Source organism: Nelumbo lutea, chromosome 2 (assembly GCF_056320005.1).
Source record: "Nelumbo lutea isolate HS-2025 chromosome 2, American lotus-T2T, whole genome shotgun sequence".
In the NCBI taxonomy this organism is placed as follows: Eukaryota; Viridiplantae; Streptophyta; class Magnoliopsida; order Proteales; family Nelumbonaceae; genus Nelumbo; species Nelumbo lutea.
The window spans coordinates 100,790,058-100,812,462 of NC_142685.1; the positions used below are offsets into that span (position 1 = coordinate 100,790,058).

General features: G+C 38.0%; 1 protein-coding gene across 1 annotated transcript in view; it reads right to left on the reverse strand.

The window, feature by feature from the left end:
- Positions 1–5,424: 5,424 nt before the first annotated feature.
- LOC148872331 (protein transport protein SEC31 homolog B-like) overlaps positions 5,425–22,405 on the reverse strand; it is a 42,985-nt gene continuing 26,004 nt past the window's right edge. The window contains exons 11-22 of the mRNA XM_088969594.1: positions 11,706–11,827; positions 11,493–11,620; positions 10,822–11,377; positions 10,593–10,685; positions 9,716–9,901; positions 9,427–9,637; positions 7,760–7,875; positions 7,488–7,655; positions 7,176–7,298; positions 6,802–7,087; positions 6,080–6,318; positions 5,425–5,876 (exon numbers count right to left, since the gene is read on the reverse strand). Coding sequence (XP_088825720.1) covers positions 5,781–5,876; positions 6,080–6,318; positions 6,802–7,087; positions 7,176–7,298; positions 7,488–7,655; positions 7,760–7,875; positions 9,427–9,637; positions 9,716–9,901; positions 10,593–10,685; positions 10,822–11,377; positions 11,493–11,620; positions 11,706–11,827 — 2,324 coding nt within the window. The 3' untranslated portion in view covers positions 5,425–5,780. The remainder of the gene's footprint in view (positions 5,877–6,079; positions 6,319–6,801; positions 7,088–7,175; positions 7,299–7,487; positions 7,656–7,759; positions 7,876–9,426; positions 9,638–9,715; positions 9,902–10,592; positions 10,686–10,821; positions 11,378–11,492; positions 11,621–11,705; positions 11,828–22,405) is intronic.

Sequence of the window (22,405 nt, forward strand, 5' to 3'; positions counted from 1 at the left end):
GCTTAGGTGCCAATAGCTACAACTTTTGAAATAAAACACTTTCTTCTTCTTTCTTCTTCTCTTCTCTTACTTTATTTTTCTCTCTTCCTTGTTGGACTACAATATCTAGAAATCCAAATTCAAACTTGAGATCCAAAATAAACAAACAAAAAAAAAAATGAATGGTCTATTTTTTTTTCAGTAGTTTAACTTTTACAAAATGTACTTACCAATCACTCTAAAGATTTTAACGTCAATGTCACTTGTGACATCTCATCTTAAAGACTACAATATCCAAAAATCCAAATTCAAACTTAAGATCCAAAATAAATAAAACAAATTCAAATGGTTTATTTATTTTTTCAGTAGTTCAAGTTTTACAAAATAAACATTTCATCTTATCACTTTCATCGATGATAAATCAATGCTTATTGATGATGTGCATTTTGGTAGCTCCCGGCTGGCAGGTGACTCGGATGCCTGGCTAAATAATCCCTACCTGGAATGTGGCTTGTATGCCTAACTGAGTGGTGATGAGCTTGAGAGGTGACTCTAATGCCTAACTGAGTGGTGACGAGTTGGAGAGGTGGTTCTGATACTTAACTGAGTGGTGATGAGTTGGAGAGGTGGTTTTGATGCTTAACTAAGTGGTGACGAGCTGGAGAGGTGGCTCTGATGCGACCTGAAAGGAAACAATGTTAGAGTGCTCGGGTTGCTTTACCCGGGGTGGGCACTCTGATGCTTAAGTTAACAAATTAGAGATTTTAAGATAGCTAAATGTGAGAGCTAGAGAGATACGAGAACTAAATTGCGCATCTACCTGGGTCTTAGGGGCTGATGCCCTTATATAGTTGGGTTGCTGTGGGTATCGCAAAATGCTCCCGGAATCCTCGACCCATGACGTAGGGGCCCGTTTCGCTTTGGAAGGAGGATAGTGTGCTAGTTAATAAGCCTTACCATTTCCCTCCAATTCGGGCGGGATGAGGATAAGGCCTACGGTTACGCGACGTGATCTCGAAAGGTTCAAAGATAACTGGCAAGCTTCTAGATAAGTAGGTCACCAAGTCAGTGATAGAGGCAGGTCACCAGGTCGCTAGGTCAGCGGCAAAGGCAGGTCGTCATGTTGGTGGAAGAGGCAAGTCGCCAGGTTGGTAGCAAAAGTAGGCCGCCAAGTCAGCGGCAGAGGTAGGTCGCTAGCTGGGACCCCATTTTGACTAAGGTAAGTTGTTGCCTAGGTGATGCTGGGATATAGTCTAACTGTTCTGATATGCCATGTGTCATGATGTCAGTGGAGGGACAAATCTGCCCTCATCACTTATCAAACCCAAATTGTTGTTCGGTGAATTTCAACAAAGATGAAGCAGAATATGTTTATAGCTATATCAATAAACCTTGCATGCAATTAGGTACAACTAACAAACCTCCATTCTTGATCTCTATGAATCACCTTCTACCATTGAAAAGCTCCCCAACTTTTCTACATGGTTTTCAAAACTGGACCGGACTAGACGGTCAGGCCAGAAAACCAAGAACAGGTCAGGTGGCCGGTTCCGTTTTCCCCCAAAATGGGATTTTCCCCAAAAACCGTTGATTTTGGTAAGCAAACCGCTGAACCGGACGGTTAAATGTTCGAATGGTTTTGACCTTTTTTTTTAAGTTTTTCTTAATTTTTTTTTGTCAAAACAGGCCAACTGTTCGACCCAATAACCGAACCCCTGACCATGGTATTGACATTCATGACCATGGTAAACATAGCAATATCATACCTAGTTACATTTATGTGGTTTATAGAGACTACTAATAATATGTATGTATATAAAGAAACTTATAAAACTTATACAAAAAATTAACCATGCGTATGATATTATATACTCATGATATTGAACAAAAAATAAGTACGATGAATACAGTTTTTCTTATTACTGATTGAAATGAAAAATCTAAGTATTCACTTTGCTTTAATTTCACTTAAGAAAGCTCATAGTTAAAGATGTCATATGTTCATTGATTTACATTACATAAGGTGTACTTGCTAATCATATTAACAATGTTTAGGAAATTGGACGAGATCAACCTGTCCAATTTTTCTTATTACTGATTGAAATGAAAAATCTAAGTATTCACTTTGCTTTAATTTCACTTAACAAAGCTCATAGTTAAAGGTGTCATATGATTCTCATTGATTTACATTACATAAGGTGTACTTGCTAATCATATTAACAATGTTTAGGAAATTGGACCAGATCAACCTGTCCAATCAGTTGAATTAATGATCTGGGGCCCTAGCTAGTTCGGTTACACTGCAATAACTATAATTTCTAAAAAATCGGTGAAAAACAATTGACCAACCGGTTTAATCGGAAAATCAATGAATTGGTTCTGGTTTCATAAAACTACCCGGGCCTTAGCCAGTTCGGTCACACCGCAATAATTATAATTGCTAAAAAACCGGTGAAAACCGATTGACCAATCAGTTTTATCGAAAAAGCAATGAATTGATCTTGGTTTCATGAAACTACCCGAGTCTTTAAATAATTGAAATTTTAAAACACTTGACAAGATTTGAACTCTTAACATCTTTTTTTAATGTATTACTTAATTACCACTAATCCACCTGTTTATTTGCGTTAATTAATGATTCTTTGTTATAAATATTACTTTATTATACACATATTTTAAAGAAAATGTAGATTAAGAGACTTGCAATTTAGTCATTTGCTTTAAAAATTAAGAGATTTGCATCCACCCACCATATTTAATTAAGCACACTAAAAATTAATATATATATATATATATATAATATTTATATGACCTGTAGTATATATGTATATTCCACATCATCACAATTTGATCTCTGATTTGACCCCGGTTGAACCTCTAACCTGTTAACCTCTCCCTTTTCCGGTTCTATGCCCAGTCAAGTTCTTTGAGCATTGAATAATAAACAATATTAAAGATGTCACCTATGACATCTCGCTTTATTATTGATTAATAAACAAACCTAAATTGTTGTTCAAGGCGAATTCCAATGAGGTAAAAGAAAAACATATTTGTAGCCCGATGAATACCCCTACGTGCAATTTTGCAGCTAAATAGAACTAAGAAGCCTCCATCCTTTATGTCCATGAAACACCTTGTACCATCGAAGACCTCCCAACTTCTTTAATCTTTAAAAACAATAAAAACAAAGGGAAAATCTAAGATATAGAAAGAGTTTTGACCAATTAAAACCCACCCATGAACTTTGATAAATAACACCATGTTCTCTACCACGTTTAAGATTCTGGTTTATTTGTCGGTTATTTTTTCGATACCATATGTTTTCCATATCATAGTCGAACCCAAAAACAAATCTTATTTTTCTTTTTACACCCTTTCATTTTATTCTTTTCATTAATGCACATAATACAAACAAATAAATTTTTTAGATGAAAAAATTCAATAGACTCCGGGAAAAAATTCAATAGACTCAGTTCATAATTTGTCACACCACTTTAAACTACGTTTTGAAGTCAAAAGAGAAACATGCAAAAAATTCTTTATTGTTTAAAAAAAAAATCAAAATTTTGACATGAAAATCTTAATTAACAAACTTGATTATTCTCTTTCCCACGTTTAGTCTTTATTTTCTGTATTTCTACTTGGAGTCTCTCTCACACTCTAACATGTTCCTCCATCTTCTTCACTACCCTCTCTCTCTCTCTCTCTCTCTCTCTCTCTCTCTCCATTCTTCACGTCCATATTTGTTCTTCAAAAAGTATGTTGGCAAAAAGAGGGGATCTCAGGCTGTATTAAGGTGGAAAAAGGTGTTATTTTCTCTTGGAATACAATTACTTCTTCTCAAAAGAAAAATAAACCCTACCACTAAAATTGCAATAACAATCTAATCAGAATTGGATTTAGAGGCAAAATTCATGGTTCACAATAGAAAAATATAAATAAAAAGATTAATACTGGTAAACATTAAACAATGCAATCCTGAAAAAAAAAATGAAACAATGATTAATTCCACATTTATTTATTTATTTATAAAGCAACCAACTATACTGCATTGTCAACAAGCGACTGGGTTGTTGACATTGTTGTTTTGTGCTGGCTTAAGCCAACAGTCACTCAAAAAATATTCAAGCTCTCAATCTCTAATGTTGTCTTTTTTTCCATTCCATGCTTCTTGAAAATATGAATGTTTTCTTTATTGTCTTTCATCATACAATTGCCAATTCAATTACAAACCCCCTTATTCTAAGAACTCTCATTTGGGGATTAGTTTGCAAAATCTGTACAAGTTTCTTTGCTAAATTTGCATTTTTAATGTGAGTTTGATCAAAAGGCTCTAGGAACTCAGAAACCATCCCGTCAATCAAAGAATCCACCATTATTGTGTTGGTCCTTTTCGTTTTTTTGGTGAAGTCGTACTGGTCTTGAAGGCACACAAAATCAATTGAAAAGTTTTTCCTATTTGAGAAGTGGGGGATATAGAAAAATGGGCTTGAGAGTTGAGACTTGATAGAGCAAGAATGAAAGGCCTAGAGAAAAGAAATGGTGAAATTTTTTGAGATGAGATTGCTTGGGGCTGGGGAGAGTAGATCGTAAACCAATAGTTGAAAAAAGAGCACTGAGGGTTTCATATGAGAGAGAAAAGGGGTCTCGATTAGAAAAGAAAACATGTAACAGGTTTCATACCTTCAACATATTCTAAGCAAACAAAAAACGTGGCATGCCATGGAGGGTCAATATGGTCCTTTCTTTGGTGCTTCCACATCAAACTTTTACTCTTTTTAAAAACATCAGAAAAGAAAAATCAGCAATTATTCTTGCTATTACTCAGTTTTCACAAATAAAAAAAGCCTCTCTCTCTCTTCGTACAAAACAAACTACTAGGCCAAACTCCAATCAAGGGAAACTCCAAACATAACAAAATTGAATGACAGCAAAAAGAACAAGCAAATGAAATGTCTTGTTCATGAATGACCCGATGTTGTGCGCATGTTTATAGAATAAGCAGCTTGTTAGCCAAATATGTGCTTACAGTCGACACTTGCCACTATGCAAACTTGGTCTGTTCTGACTCCATTTCTTTCCGATTGTATTGAAAAAGATTCACCACTGAGATTGCAATGGAAATTTACCTTGTTAAGCTTGGGGAAAAGAAATTTGAATTGAAATCTTAATTCAATTCGAATTCACATTTACAGGCCTACACCTTGAATGAATTACTGGCTTTACCATCTGGGTCCAAAGTTTTTTAACCAAGCCAACAGGTTTTTGGAACCTGCTATGTTTTGGGTAAAAACGAACCATCATTGCATCCCTGAATGATTGACCACAATGACCAGTCCATGTTTCCAACCATCCGGGTCAACAACGGTTGTGAACATTGGCTAGTAACAGAACGATCAAATTTCAAAAGAGAACTGAACTAAAAGAGCCTCAAATCAGGGAAAATGAGAGAAATGACAAAAATATATATTGAAGAAAAGGGGAAAAGACATCACTACAAAAGAAAATTAGATTTTCAATGCCCCCAAAACAATCTTTTCTAAGTGCTCTTTCAAGGAGCTTAAGTGGGCTCTCTGACTCAAGTTATTGGGAGGAAAAAGGATGTATCCTAATGTAATAACCAAGGAAAAAATCCAAAAGAAAAGAAATAAAAAAACAAAAAAAAACAAAAAAACAGAACTTCTATTGCTATAATGCCAATCTTGTTTACATGAGATTATCAGTGCTTCAAAACTACACTCCCGAGTTTCGTATAAAAAAAATGCAGAACCACAGTGGGTTGCCTGGAAGAATCTCCAACTTTAGCTTAATCTCACAGTCTGCCTTGCCTTGATCATTCGCTTAAGAGCCGCAAGCCAGAAATTGCACTCATCCCACTCACTTGTTGTCAAAAGGACCTGTCCAAAAGAGGCATTCAGTAATGACGAAGAGAACCTTATACCTAACCTGCTACACATCCATGCTGTTAATTCCATAGTAGCAGGGGTGCTTCTTTAGACAATTAAAAAATTCACATGAAATGTTTTTCTGCTCCAACAAATATCTATCTATCTATGTATATAAATATCTGATCCCCTACATAAAGTAGTAAGCTACTTACTTGAATTTGTAGAGCAGTACCATAATCCCCATTATCCAAAGCCTGGCAAAGCTGAACGAGCTTATCAGCAGCATTTTTAGATATATCCCCACTGTTAAGTTTTGCAAACAAGGCTCCTATTTTCTTAGAGTTGTCTTCAATCTCCCTCTTCTTAGCAGGATTTGCGCGTGAACCACCCATTGCTTCTGATGTCTCATTGAAAAGCCTTGTCAACGTTGTGATGACAGGTCTTTGATGGGCTGCAACAATAACAAAGAGAAGCTAAAACATTAGAGCAGGCAGCTTGATGTTTCATACAAAAAACCTTTGCATGGAAGATGAACCACACAAAGCATATGTTCTGATAGTATTTAGATGCTTCTCTTCTTCAATTGAAGATGATATATTTGCAGCAAGGAAGCCAAAATTTATACACAGCATAAAATAGTACAAAAGAGACCTCACTAGTAAAACAGAATAGACAGAAAATTACTTTGTATAGACAGATATTCTAATAATCATAGTTGAAAGACCTTGCATCAATTCAAGATATTGGCAAATATGCATATCAACACTCTAGATATCTCAGAACCATAAATACACATACAAAATTAAAAAAAAATTAAGGTTTTCAGGTACACTTGATGTATTGAATAAAAGATGTCTAGAAATCAAACCATCACTCTACCAATCTCAGGGCAAAATTACATAAAGATGGCAATTAAAACAAATTTTAAGCTTACCAGGTACATTTGATGTATTGACTGTCTGCACAGTAGGGGCTGGTGCTGGAGGTGCAGTGGCTGGTTGGACCTGTGCTGGCTGAGTAGGATTTGGCGGTTGCATGGCTCCCATTGCAGGTGTTTGAACAAACCCTGAATTACTCACTGGCATAAAACCCTTTGGAGTAGTTGCAGGTGCCATAACTTGTGGTGGTTTAAGGCTAGGAACTGAAGCCAGTTGAGATGGCATAGAAGCAATGGAACCAGTAACAGGTGGGCCAGGCTGATAAGTGGGGTTGGCAACTCCCTGCAGTAAACAGGGCAACAAAATCAGTATAACAAATATAATGAATTAAGAAAATACCCGACTTTGATAACAAAGTAGATATACGCACAGGGTATAGATGAGAACCCAAAGTGGGTTGCTGATACTGTTCCACGTTTCTCACCACAAGAGGTGTTGCAGGAACAAATGGCCTCACTGCAGGTTGAGTGATAACAGGAGCAGCAAAGTTTGCCTGAAAATAATTCAAGGAAATAAAATAAGTTAGTCTAATAAAGAGTGAATTTTAAGGATAACGGTATAGTATTAATGCTTGAAAAACTCATATGAAGATGCCCAACTTGGTCATTAAGAAGCATAAAATAATACTAATATATGACTTCATAGTTACTTCTTATGGCAATGAGCCCAAACATAGAAATACCTGAGGTGGTTGAGGTGCCTGTGATGGGAGAAATATCTGAGGTTGTGCCGGTTGATATGGGGCAGGAGTGACATATCCTCCTCCATATGAAGCACCAAAAGGTTGTGAATAATTTTCACCATAGGGACTGCCAGGGATATTTGGCTGCAACTGTGGATGTGTTTTATCCTAGCAAAGAATAAGGAAAGATAAAATGTTAGTAAGTTATCAATTGGATGCAACAAAATTACACTGCATTTGAACTGTAATTGAATGGGATATGCTAAAAGAACCTGATAATATGGTTGTGATCCATCAACTATGCCAAAACTGGGCTTTTCAGAACCATATATGACCTCTGTTTGTGGTTGAGAGATTTCATAAGGGAGTGCCTTGGGCAATTCTTTCTCTGTGACAAAGTATGGTAAGATCATGAACTTGGAATCACAGGCATCAGACAAACTTTATCTCAAGCTAAGCAAAAGAATTAGGATAACATTTTCTGACATCATTTATCCATGATAAAAATTAGAAGAAAATTAGGTACTTGGATTCCTACAGGAGGTAAACTGCTCCGCTAATGAATGCACAAAATACAATCAGAGTTATCTGAAGGCAGATTCAGAATCTAGTGATATGATTGCACCGTATTATTTGTCATGCACAATGTGAACCTACCTTATAGAGAAGGAGCTTTTTGCATCCAAGGGGCAAGGCACAAGGTGAAGCATATGTTTTATTTAAGCAAAGTGCAAAATTTTTAAAAAACTCAAAAAAATAATATTCAGAAAAAATGCATACTTGAATTTTTAAAGAAGTTAAGTGATTAAAAACCTTATTGGCTCAAATTAAAATACACAAACATATAAAACATGTTCAAAGTGAAAAATGTAGAAATAAAGTCAAACATAGCATCTAAAACATATCCAAGCACTCAAAAATTTAAGCATATTAAAGTTTCAATCTGTATATTTCTCTCCCAATTGCATTACTTCAGGTACCTAATATAATGTTAAACATCTTGCATTCCTAATCCTACAAGATTGGCCATCTGCCTCTATAAAGGACCCTTGGGACAAGCCCAAACATGCCTATTTGATGAAGAATATCTTGTATTGAGAAGGGTGAGAAAACACTAGCAAAAAAGTGTGTGGAGGGGGAGGGGGTGATCATGAGCCAGGCTTATGTCATTAAATGTATTACATTTAATACACACACACACACACACACACACTTACAATACTTCATATTATATGACATATAATATATGTATAAAATATGTCATAATTTGTAATAAAATATAAAATATGATATATATAGTGTATGTTGTTTTAAAGAATGTGTATGTCGTTTTAAGGGGTTAGGGAGTTTTTTTCGTTCTGGGATGATTTCTCCTTTATTTTCTTTTATAATAATTTTTCATTTGCTATCAAAATGAATGATTTTACTAGAATTAATATAAGGGAGAGGGGTCAATGCCCCTAACCTCTCTCACATTCATGCATCTTCTTCTCTTTATTTTCTTTTCTTTTCTCTATCAGCTTTTTTTTTAATACTTCGCAGCCCTCTTTGTGAACAAGATGATGGCCTTGATGTACTTTTTTCTTAGTAAAATAAAAGAAATATAATGCTGGAACTGAAAAAAAAAAGTAGCATGTGTCAAAAAAGAGACAAACAGAAAAACATTCTTTTTAATTGATGCTTCATGAGTACCAATATACTTCACTGCCCTTATTGTGAACAAGATGATGGCCTTGATGTACTTTTTTTCTTAGTATAGTATAAAATAAAAGAAATATAATGCTGGAACTGAAAAAAGTAGCATGTGTCAAAAAACCATGAAACAAACAACAAACCTTCTCCTTCTTAATCGATGCTTCATGATTCATGATTACCCATATAAATGTACAGCATTTATACTTAATGTGGTATAGAGCACAGAACAAAAAGGAAATTTTACCTTCTAAAGAGAGAGCTATGCGATCTCGCAAGATAACAAGTTCATGAGATGAATTTTCTGAACCCAAAAGTTTTAAGTATTCCATTGCTGTTTTTAGGAGCCCTTGGCTTGCAAGTAGTTCAGCATAATTCTCAACCAGCTTGGACAGTGATGCACTAAATTGCTTTTGTCCAGTTGCCAAAGCAAGGATGATAGTCTTTTCCATCAAGTCCTACCATCAAAAGTAGAAAAACACTTATCAACCTGCAGTTGGATCAGTGTTTTCAGGGACTAAACAAAAGATATCCACCTGGAGAAGGTCAACTCTGGGTTTCCCTTCATGCTCAGCCTTCAGACTCTGGGACCAGATTTCCACGGTTTTGTCAATATTTCCAGCACATATATAGCAGAGAGTTGCAGCTAATGTGTTTCCAACAACCATTAACCTTGAAGCAAGAGTGTCACATAGCAGAGTCCACTCCTCCTGCTGTGCAAACTGTTAAATTAAGATGGCCAGAACAGCATAAGTAAATGTAGCAAGTCCTGTAAGTTTCAGCCTAATCGCTGCAAAATAAAATGTACAACAATTATTATAACTTAAGTCATTCATTTCTTTCTAAAATGATTAAGAGAATCACAGCACTGGAAAACTTAGAGTTATTGGTCTACATGCTCAGACCAAGGGGATGTGGTCACTACTACATTTAGCATAGGATTATTTAGGCCATCCCAGTGAATTGGGATTTGCTCCTCACAGAACGCACTTCACACCAACCTCACAGCACATCCCACCGTGTATTGGGAACATTTTCCCACAAGTAACAACACACAAGTACAGGAGATGTTCCCGATGAGCAGCTGGGATGTGTTGTGAGGTTGATGTGAAGAGCGCTCACGAGCAGATCCAGACCCCATCCCAGTGAGGGGACCCTATCCTTCAGTAACATCATTAAAAAAACAAAAGATGCCAACAGAAGAGATAATGAGAACAGAAAATTATTTTCAAGCAGTCTGCAACAATGCAATTGTCATATAGGCCATGCACTATTCAGGGAAGTACCATGCATATATTAGTACTAAATTACCAGTAACTAAGATTTCATATATATTAAGCATAACAGTGAACATTGGACAAAAAAATACTACTTAAGCTGGACTTTTTCTTTCTATGCATTTCAACAACTTACAGAGCAGAGAAGAGCAAGGGTTTCTTTCCAGGAGCTCAAGGGCCGGGTGTTTACAAGTGTCATAAGATCATTGTTCACCATTGCAGCTACAACCTGAACATGTAAAACCTTTTTCTTATTACAATGATTTTAAAAAAACAGGATGTGCATTCATTAACAAATTCTATAATTTCTAAAGTACATCAGTATTGCCATCAAGTCACCATCACAGGATTGAAATTTTTGCTACCTTTAAGTAAGAGTAAGGGCTCCTTTTCAGGTACTGATCACGTGTACTCTCCCAAAGAGATGAACTGCCAACATGAGCAATAACTAGGGCATCAGCCATTCTATTTGCTGATATACACAGGGAAACTGCCTCCTTGTAGTCTCCAACAATCAAAGCATGCTGAATGCTATCATCAACTGAAGAGTCAGTTGTTTCTCCCACTCCATCCAATTCTTGTTGCACTTGCTCTCCATTGCGCATGGCATCACCTTCAACTACAAAGTTATCAATAGAAGGTGATACAGATGGATCTTCCTTGGGGCTTTGAAGATTATTAAAGAAGTCTTCAGCATTATCTGAAGGGAATATGTTGGCATCATTGCCTCTGGCCAATCCAGTCTTAATTGTTGACTTTTCATCAAGACTGACAGCATTTACTTGCTGAGAAAGCTCATCCTGTACATTATCTTGAGCTGGAATGCTGAACCCAAGGTGGGTGAGTAATTTCGTCCTTGCTGTCCCTTCTTCCTCGAACATAACCTTCAAGAAGCCCCATGTTTCTCTATCATCCTCAGATCTTCTCCAGACAATAGACAATAGAAAATAATTGAAAAATAGAAACTGTTGAGTCAATTTATGCTTAAATATAGAGAAAAGAAATACATAACAGAAAATTTACTTTGATAACCTACTCAGACTCTTGGGATTTCTTATCACATAAAGCCCTCAGAGAAGATTTTTCCCCATTTTGAATTGCAGCTTCAAATTCCATGCAATGGTTTACCAAGCTTTCTTCAGTGACCAAGTTATGCACATAAACCTGGAAATAAACAAGGACAAGAAATGAACTTCACAACTAAGGCATATGAATGGTGGGCGGATCAACCATTAGAAAAGTAGACTACCTGAGAATTTCCAGATTGGCCACCTACAGTTGATGGACCAGGGTGGAACAAAACAAATTTTCCTCCAAAACCAAAAGAGGCCCCAACTGGGCATTTTAACCACTTTGGAGCTCTCAAGTGAGCTGCAGAAATATGATAAAGTGATAAATTAAAACATATTAAGAATATTAAAAAATTGTAAATGAACAACCATGTCCCAGCAAACAAGTCAGAACTAGGGAAAAAAGTGAGAAGAACAGGAAGGGCCTAGAAAAGTTAATCCCAGAAGACAAATTAAAAATAGTGAAGAAAGCTATTTGATGGCCATATCATAAGAAGTAATTCAAATCTTTGAACCACTCTTTAAATCTTAAGCCTAGTTTGTTTTCAGTGCATTTTTCATTTGAACTGGTGCAAAGTATCGGAGTGCAAATTCTTATCTATTTTTGTTTATTTGCATTATTGATTAAGTACAGAAAAGCCTGAAGCAAAGTAAAACCCAAACCTAAAGGTAATATTTGTATTAATACAAATAAAATTACACAGCAAACAAAAAAGGCCTCAACCATTCAAAAAGGCAGAGAAAATCGAGAAATAAAGTATAATTCCATTAAGACACATGATCAGGGAAATCAAGAAATAAAGTATAATATGTGGTTGAATTTTTGTACCTTTTGTTTTTGCATTTTTTTTTTTAATTTTGCTTCTTGCACTTTTAACCATGTTAGTTATTATACATGTTAGGGGTTATGTCCCCCTTTTCTTTCTCAAAAAAATGGAGTATATGTGTACATAGGTTTTATAGTGCCATAGGCCACTAAACCCATACTATTTTCCCTGATTTACAAAGAATTCTCAGTAACTGTCCCCCAGTGCATTTGATTCATGTCCCCATTTTATTATAAAGATTTTGTGCTGGTAAATCATTGAAATCTAAGTTGAACATTTGAAAAAGAGGTCGGAATCTGGAAATTTTCTTAATCAATTAAAAAAAGCAACCCAAAAACAGCACTGCTTTTCCCTCTGGGTGGCAGATCAGCAGTTGAATCCAGTTCAAATGGCCCAACCCATAACATCATAAATAAAATAATAAAATATAAAAAAATAGATAACATGCAGAAAAAATACAGAAAGTTCATAGAAAAATTGGGCGTCTCAAATATATATTCATCATATTAAACAAAAATAAGTGATAAATGAGAATTACTGTTCTTAACAATGGAAATGACAAAACTAAAAAAATAAAAAATAAAACAGAAAAAGAGAATTAATGTCTAACCTATGACCTGCTGATCAGGTCAAACAGTTCATTGGTTCAACCAGCAGGGTCACCAGTCGTTGACCATGTCTATGCTTTTTGCAAGTAAATGGTTCAGGGACTAAAAAGACACAGAAGCCTGGCCCCGTGACAGGTCAAATGGTCTGACTGGAAGGTTCAACAACAGGTTGAAAATGTTGCTCTTAACAGGAAAAACAAATAAGTCAACTGCATGAAGTCCATTAACCTAGCAAACTAGCTTGCATATTCAAAGAAAAAGTGCCTTAATTAACACAAAGAAAAGAACTTCATAAGGTCCCAATGGTGGTTGTTCTTTTCTGATGACATTTTTTTTATTAATGAAACTGATGAAGGAAATGCGGAGGATAAGAAAAATTCTGGAGGAAGAGGTTTTATTTGTAAACTTGATGTGGAGAAAAGCCTATAACTTTGTAGATTGGTCCTTCCTTTTAGGCCTAGTTCGTTTTTCGAGAAGTCATTTACTTGGGTAAATGAACTTATCCAAGCAAATTTTTCCTAGGAAACACTTACCCAGGTAAGAACACTTACTAGTGTTCTTTTTGTTTCCTAGGTAAAGTTAAAAAATGACATTATTGAAGGGGCAATGTTGTTCCATCATGTCTTAGCAATTTTCCCCCTAGATAGGAAAGTTATTTACCCAAGTGGGTGGATGGTAATACTTACCCAGGTAACTAAACCTCGTATATTGGTCAGCTCACCACTTGGGAATCATTCTTTTTTCCACAAGACCTACTAATACCGGTACACGGACATAGGTGAGTTGACCAATATACGAGGCCTTAGAGGTGATGACGATATGTAGTTTTGAGGAAAAGTGGTGTAATTGGATAATTGGATGCCTTAGGACCTTCCATTACTCAATATACGGGTTAATGGATTGCTTAGAGACTTTTTTCCTGCCTCTAGAGGGCTAGGACAAGGTGATCCCTTATCACCCTTCCTTTTCACCTTGGTAGTGGATGTTCTATGTAGATTTATCTTTAGAGCAGATAGAGAGAAGTTGGTTTAGGGGTGGCGAGTTGGGAGGAATGAGGTTGTAGTCACTCATTTGTAATTTGCAGATGACATCATATTTGTGATGGCAAGAACCCTCAACAAGAGAGAAATGTAAGAATTTTTTGAGGATGACCTTCTTTTGAAGTCCTTCTGGCTTTTTGTACAGCTTCTCATTGTATAAAGGACCTTTTCATTAATACAATTATACTTTACCTTTTCCTCAAAAAAAAAAAAGAAATTTAAGAATTTAGACGAGACTTTTTGAAAGGCTTTCAAACCTAAGGATAAATTTTGAAAAAAAAAAAGTTTTGTGTAGCTAGGAGGATAGAGAGGTGACTACAGTAGCAAGAATCCTTAGGTGGGGATAAGTCCTTGGCCCATAAAGTATTTGGATCTACCTTTGGTAGGTAATTTATGGTGTGGTTCATTCTGGAACTCGGTAGTAAAGATTTGGAAAAAGATTGGCAATTTGGAAGAGAAATTATATTTCCTTAGGGGCGAGGGGTAGAATAACTTTGATTAAGGTGGCGTTTGATAAATCTGAAATCTGAAAAGCAGCATAGATGCTTTTCTACTTTTTAGAGGCTCTAAATAGATAAGGTTGTCTGTGTTGGATCAGTTCTTCAACATCTAAAAATTCTTGATTTTACTATTTTACCCCTGGAAGAATGGGATGTTTTCCAGTGACTGGTCTTTGCGACCTTTTAAGCACTTTAGGGTTTCTTCTCCGCAGTGTTTCTGGCAACTGGTCTTTGTGACCTCTGAAGCACTTTAGGGTTTTTGCGACCACTAAAGAATGGGATGTTTTCCAGTAACTGGTCTTTGCAACTTTTGAAACACTTTAGGGCTTCTTCTTCGTGGTGTTTTTGGCGACTACTCTTTCCGACGTTGTATTGGTTGATCGACTAAGGAGCGATCAGAACAAGGGAATCGGATGAAGGGAAGAAAAGAGAGAGAGAGAGAGAGAGAAGAAGAAGAAGAATTGCTGCTAGGAGTTGCAACGGCAATGATGTGAAGTAGAGGATGCAAGAGAACATCTGGACGAGGAGGAAGCTTGTTGTCACTGGTTCATCGTTGTGTCAAGTGGAGAAGATAAACAATGCCTGAAACGCATGTCTTATTAGTTCAGGTCATTTTAAGGTTTTTTTGGTCATTTGGCAAGGTCTGAAACGCGTCTGACGGCGTTCAATGCCTGGCCTATGTCTTATTCAGAGCTGAACATTCATTTCAAACCTCTATTCAGGGCCTGTTTGTTTGCTCTGACGTCTAACATTTGAAAGTGCAATAATTACATTAAAAGGTATATTGGTATTGGTGAACTTTTCTTTCCTCTGAACCCTTAATGCAAAGAATGTTGTTCTGAATTCTAAAAATTGTCAAATGTCCATTTTAAACCCCATATATGAGAACTTTTGTTTGCCTTTTGGGAGTATCATTAGAAAACAAAAAGTTATAAAATTCCACTTTAAGAGATAAGAGGAAACATACACCCATTTTCCTCTTAAATTTATAAGATTCCTCTTAAGAGATAAGAGTTAAGAGGAAACGAGCAGGCCCTCAGACACACATCCAAACACGTCTAGCGTCTGAAAAGCAATGTTTTCAGACTTCAAAGGTCTAAAAAGTGTTATCAAACGCCACCTAAGACAACCTTGGATAATCTCTCAGTGTAATTGTCAGTCTTTAGGTTCTTCAAAAAGTTGTTAATAAAATAGAAAACTAACGAGAGACTTCTTGTGGGAGCCTAGTGAGGGAAAGAAGGATCATTTAGTGTATTGGGAGATAGTGTGCAAGAATATGGAGCAAGAAGGTTTGGGTTTAGAAAATACAAAGAATAAAAACTTAGCACTATTAGGTAAGTGGTTGTATAGATTTCCAACTGAAAATGATAAAGTCTAGCATAGGGTGGTGGTAATTGGTATCTATGGAATGGGGAAATGGATGGGATGCTAGTGTCTGTGAGAGCTACTTTGGCCTCTTTGTGGAAAGCTATTCATGTTGTCTTACCGTTGTTTATCTACTTTATCAAGTATAATGTTTTTAGTGGAAATAAAGTTCTTTTTAGGGAAGACCTATGGTTGGGTGAACAACCCCTCAAAGATCCATTTCCAACTTGTTTTCTATCTCTCATCTTAAGAATGAACCAATTTCACATTATGTCTCTGTCTCCTTTTCTGAAGGGTTAAATTGGGATTTGGGTTTCAAAAAAGGTCTATGGGAAAATGAATTTCAAGTTGTGGTTGATTCAGTGTTTTAAAAGCACAAGGTGCAAAAAAGGCATAGGGATCAATTTGCACTTAAGGCGCAAGGCGAGGCACGTACCTTTTTAAACAAGGCGCAAAAAATAAAAAAAAAATAAAAAAAATAAACTTAAAAAAAATCAAATTAAATGTCAAAAAAGAAAAAAAATCAAAAAATTATTAAAAATAATATTAAATAAAAATATAAACTTACTTTTTAAAATAAATTCTTTAAAAAACCTATTATCTAAAATTAAAATACATAAATATAACATGTAAAGCATATTCAAATGAGAATTCAAAAATAAAACCAAATATATAAAACAATTTCAAGCATATAAAACCCGCAATCTCTTTTTTTCTCAATTGCATTACTTCAAGTAGCTAATATGATGTAAAACATATTACATTCCTGATTCTGAGTCGTCGAATAGAGCCCCCGGCCCAGCCGCTAGATACAAAAAAACCAAAAAAGCATCAAATTTTCAAAAGGCACATGCCAAGGCTAAGGCACAAGGTGCACCAGGTGTGCGTCTTTTGAAAGGGCTATGCCTAGGACTTAGGCGAGGCGCCTACCCTAAAATGCACCTTGTCTGTGCACCTAGGCACGCCTAAGGCATGGCTTTTAAATCACTGGGTTGATTTATTGCTTTTTTCTTGAGAAGGTGGTGTTGGACACCTCCAAGCTTGATGGGAGAATATGAGTTTCTAGTCTTCAAAAAATCCCAATGCTTGTTTTTGGAGTCTCTATTCTTTAGGACTGAACTGGGATTTTGGTTTTGGAAGGGGTTTAAGGGACAAAGAATGTAACTTGTTATAAACTTATTACATAAACTAGGGTCAGTCTTCCTAGCAAGGGTGGATGACAATAGAACGTGGATACCTTCCCCTTCTGAATCTTTCTCTTGTGCTTCTTTCTTTGACATTCTAGTTTCCTTAGAATCATGGGGGGAGTTTTTTTTTATGAATGAATGGTATTTTATTAAATAGACAGAGAAATAGTACAAGCATGAGCACCCTAAGAGGAGGCACGAGGTGTTACATCCCATTAAAGGTGGCTCCAAACCCAACTCTTTTCAGATTACAGTTACAAAATAGCCAAAAACAAAGAATCCCTTGAAGCCCCTTGTTTAGCTAAAGAATCTGCCAAAGCATTTGTCGATGTACTAACCCACTGAAAGATAACTGACATGGTTCTCGTTAGCCATTTGACTTTTTTGATGATGTCCCTATATCCCCAAACAACAGTTTCTGGGTAATGACATCCATCCCACAAAGAACTTCAAGAAAAGAAAGAAGAAAATACAAAGATACAAGGACACTAACATTACAACTTAGCCCAAAACAAGGAATCCCTTTCTGCCCCTTGTTTTGCTAAACAGTCAGCTAGGGAATTAGCTGATCTCTTAATCCAACATGTCTTAATTTCCATCTCTCACACCAGCCATTTGAATTTCCTCTTCTCATTGTTATACTTCCAAAGATCATTTTGCTCTTTGGTCAGCCACCCTATCACCACCTCTGAATCCCCTTCAATTATAAGTTTCTTGATGTTCAATTCCTTAGCTTTCCGGGCTCCTTCCATAACTGCACATATCTCAGCTCTAAGAGAGTCACCCACTCCAATTGGGCTTGAGAACATAGCAGAGATGACCCCATTTTCATCTCTAAAAACACCCCCGATCCCTGATTGTCCCGGGTTTCCCCTACTGCATCAATCAAAGTTTAATTTCAAGAATCCACTAGGTGGGGGGGTCCAAGCCACACTCATTACTGACTTGATCTGCGTGCAACTTGCAATTTCACCCCACTTCCTCAACATGTCATCCATAGTGTAATCTGTGAATATTTCCAGTGATTTCAGCCACTGTACCGCCCTAACCTGTATGATAGCCCTCAAATTTGCTGTCCCTCTCTGAGTTCTGAGAATATCCTGGAGTTCCTTTCTTCCCACAGTGTCCAACATACTGCAGCCCTTAGTCCTCTCCACATTGTCCTTCCCCTTTTTAATTGCCACCTGAAGAAGGAGGGGGCGAAAAGGCCCTGCATGTCTGATGGGGGATTCCAGCTGCATCCAAATAAGGAGAAAGCCCAATCCCACAATGACCTCGCAAAGTGGCACGACACCATTAGGTGAAAACCAGTCTCCCCATCTGCTTTACACAGAAGACACCACTGAGGTGACAAGCAAGTATTGGGTCTCTTCTTTTGGAGTAGATCACCAGTGTTGATTCTTTCTAGATAGGCTTCCCAACAAAAACTACCAACCCTAGGAGGTATAGCTCTGCACCAAACCTCACCAACAGGAAAAGGGGACAGGGTAGGACTGGTGGACTGACTTAAGACTTTGAAGAACGAAGCACAAGAGAATGCCATTGGAGTTAGGTGTCCAAATTCTAGAATCCGCCCTAGTGGGGTCTAAGACAACGTTATCAAGAAGTGCAAGAAGGCTCGAAATACAGTCGAAGTCTGAATCCCTCAAATCCCTTCTTAGACCCAAGTTCCACCCAATCCCAGAAGTGGAAGAGGACAAGGTGGTGGAAGACGAGATCGGCTCATTTTTCAAATCAGAAAGAGCGTACAAAGACGGAAACTGATCCTTTAGAGGGGCGCTCCCCACCCAGATTTGTTCCCAAAATTTTATGGAGTTACCGGAATTCAAGTCATACCTGATATTAGGAATGAAAACTGGAAGCAGGTCATGAATGGCTTTCCAAGGAGAGTTGCTTGTGATCCTAGCTCTAATTCCAACGTCCCATCCGTTGTGCTCCAACCCATGAATACTTGCCACTATTCTAGCACATAGCTTCTCCTTCTCCATAGGAAACCTCCACAGCCACTTCCCCAGCAAAGTCATATTCCTTCTCCTAATACTCCCAAGCCCCAAACCACCACACGACTTACTCCTGCACACTATTTCCCAACTAACTCTATGATCCCTCTTCTCTTCTCCTGGCTCCCATAGGAAATCTCTCATTAACTTCTCTAATCTGTTAGCAATCTTCACTGGGATTTTAAACACCGACATGAAGAAGATGGGTAAGTTAGCAAGCGTGGCCTTACTTAATGTAATTCTCCCGCCAAGAGAGAGGTAATTCTTTTTCCAGGATACCAATCTTTTTTCAAATCTTTCCATCACCGGGTTCCAGAAGCTCTCTCTCTTGGGATTATCACCTAATGGTAATCCTAAATAGTTCAGAGGCCACCCCGTGACTTCACACCCCAGCACTTCAGCACTCTCCCTGATCTCTCCCTCCTCCAAATTCACCCCCACTACACAGCTTTTCCCAAGGTTAACCTTCAAATTGGACAGTTGCTCAAACAGTTGTATCACCGATTTTAAATTCCTGATAAACCTCACATTACCACCTTCACAAAACAGAATCGTGTCATCAGCAAACTGTAAATGTGTGAGGGGGGTTTCCATCCTCCCAACCCTCCAGCCTCTAATGAGCCCCCTAGAATCTACTCTATGAATCAATTTCCCCAAAACCTCTACAATTAAAATGAACAAGAAAGGAGAAAGGGGGTCTCCTTGTCTTATACCCCTACTGGCTGGAAAGAAATTTACCACTGTCCCGTTCACTAGCACTGAATAATGACAATTCTGGACACAGCCCATGATCCACTTACACCATCTAGCCCCGAACCCGAATTTGGTTAAAACTTTCCTCAAGAACTCCCAGTCCACCAAGTCATAAGCCTTTTCCAAGTCCAGCTTACAGACCACTCCCTTCTTCTTATCCCTCTTAAAGTTTTCCACACTCTCATTAGCAGTTAAAATATGGTATGTAATTTGTCTTCCACTAACAAAAGCTCCTTGATGGTGTTCAATGATATCCAGCATTACCTTCTTCAGCCTCAAAGACAACACTTTTGCAATGATCTTGTACAAGCTATTCACCAAGCTTATTGGCCTAAAATCCTTCGAATGGGATGCATCTTTCTTTCTGGGAATTAAAGCTATAAATGTAGAGTTCACACCCGGATTGACAATTCCTCTCCTGAAAAACTCCTCAAACACCCGCAAGAGATCATCTTTCAAAATATCCCAACAATCCTGATAAAAAGCCATTGTAAACCCATCAGGCCCTGAAGCTTTTGTTCTACCCAAAAAAAACACAACCTCCTTGATCTCTTCTATATTAAAGCTTCTTTCCATCCTTCTCCTGTTCTCCACCCCTACATCTGGCCAATCCAAACCTTCTGCCCACACCCTTCTACACACAGGCCTTCTTAGAATAGATTTGAAATGCTCCACACAGGCCCTGGCAATCTCCTCTTGCTGTACTAACTCAACTCCATCTACTACCAATTTGGAGATAAAGTTCTTCCTTCTCCTATCATCTGCTAGAGAGTGGAAATACCTAGTGTTTCTATCTCCCTCTTGCAGTCATTTACACTGAGATTTTTGCCTCCAACTAATTTCCTCCTTGTGCAGGCAATCCTCTAACTGTCTTCTCAATTCTCTCCTGAGGTCATTGTCTTCCTCTCCAAATTCTCCCCTTTCCTCTTTAAAGTCAAGGCTTTCAATCTTCTTCATCAAGTCTCCCTTTCTTTCTTCTGTCCTCCCGAATTCCATCAAGTTCCACTCCTTAATTCTTGCTTTCAAGAATTGTAGTTTCTTATGGAATTTTATCCCCTCCCACTCCACCGACACATTACACTCATGCTACCATTCCCTCACTTTGTTAGTAAACCCTGGATGCAGTAACCACATATTTTCAAATCTAAAGGGGGTAGGACCTCCACACCTTCATTCCTCCTTGCATAACACTATAGGCCAGTGACCCAAGGTCACCCTTGGGAGAGCTCTAGCATCCAAGGTTCCCCAATGTTCTTCCCAATCCAAAGAGAACAGGAATCTATCCAACTTAGAGCAAATGGGTCTAGATTGGAGATTTGACCATGTAAATGCCTTATGCGCTAGGGAAATCTCTTTAAGCTCAAAGGCATCCACAAAATTGTTAAACTTCCTCATGCTTTTTGTCACCCTCTGGTTAATCTTATTGGACTCTTCCGAGAACCTTATCACATTGAAGTCCCCACCCATGCACCAAGGCCCATCCCACAAACCTCTAACATCGGCTAGTTCCTCCCATAGTTCCTTTCTCTCTCTGTAATCATTCGGTCCGTAAACATTTGTAAGCACCCACATATAATCATCCTCCTGCTGCTTAAACTTCATGGAAACCGAGTACTTTCCGATCAACTCCTCCATCCCTTCAACCACATCCCTCTTCCACATTGTTACAATCCCCTCGAAAGCACCCCACGATGGAGCCGCTTTCCATACACTCCTTGCCCATTTGTCACTAAACTCCATTCTCTTAGACTCTTGCAACAGCACAATGTCTAGGTCATACCGTCTTATTACCTCTTTTATTGTTGCTCTCTTCTTCGCACTCCCAATTCCCCTCACATTCCAACTAAGAATCTTCATTCCGCTTCTTTTACAAACCCCTTGCCACCTACCCGCTACTTTCCCCCTTTCCTTATATCTCCTTTTACCTCGAGCTTCTTGTCTCCTACATCTCTCTTTAGTCTCTCTACTTCACTCAACCTCCTCTTCTTTGTTATGATCTGCATCTTCCTCTTCTATAAGCTTTCTTTCAACTCGTTCAAATCCTCCAGCCTACAACCCAACTTCCCTACAAATTCTGCTATCGTGTCTTCTCTCACCGATTCCACCACCCCTACCCTTCCTACAGAATCCCCTTCATCTCTGTCCACCTGCCTTTCCTTCCTCTCCTCTAGTCCCACCTCAGTTCTTTCCTCTCCAACCTTCCTCCCCTTACTGTTACCTCCCTCCTTCCTTGCTTTCTCCCCGTAACCCTCTCCATCTCTACCCTCATTCCTGTCCCTCCTCTCCATTAACCCCTCCTCTCTTCCTTCCTCCCCTTCCCTCCTCCATATCAGCTGCCCTTCCACATCCTTAAACACTCTTTCAATGATTTCCCACACTTGTCCACTTCTATATCTTTCTTCCCGCACCTTCCCACAATCCTTCCTTCCCCTCTCCCCCTCCTCAAAGAGCCCGCCTACTAGCTCGGCTGCATATTCATGGGCTACAGGACATGGTACAGGAACGGAATCTGGAACCAAAGACACAGGAGACACATTAGTATCACAAACTGAAATCACATGGTTACCTGGGACTGAAGGACAAGCTAGAATAGGACAGC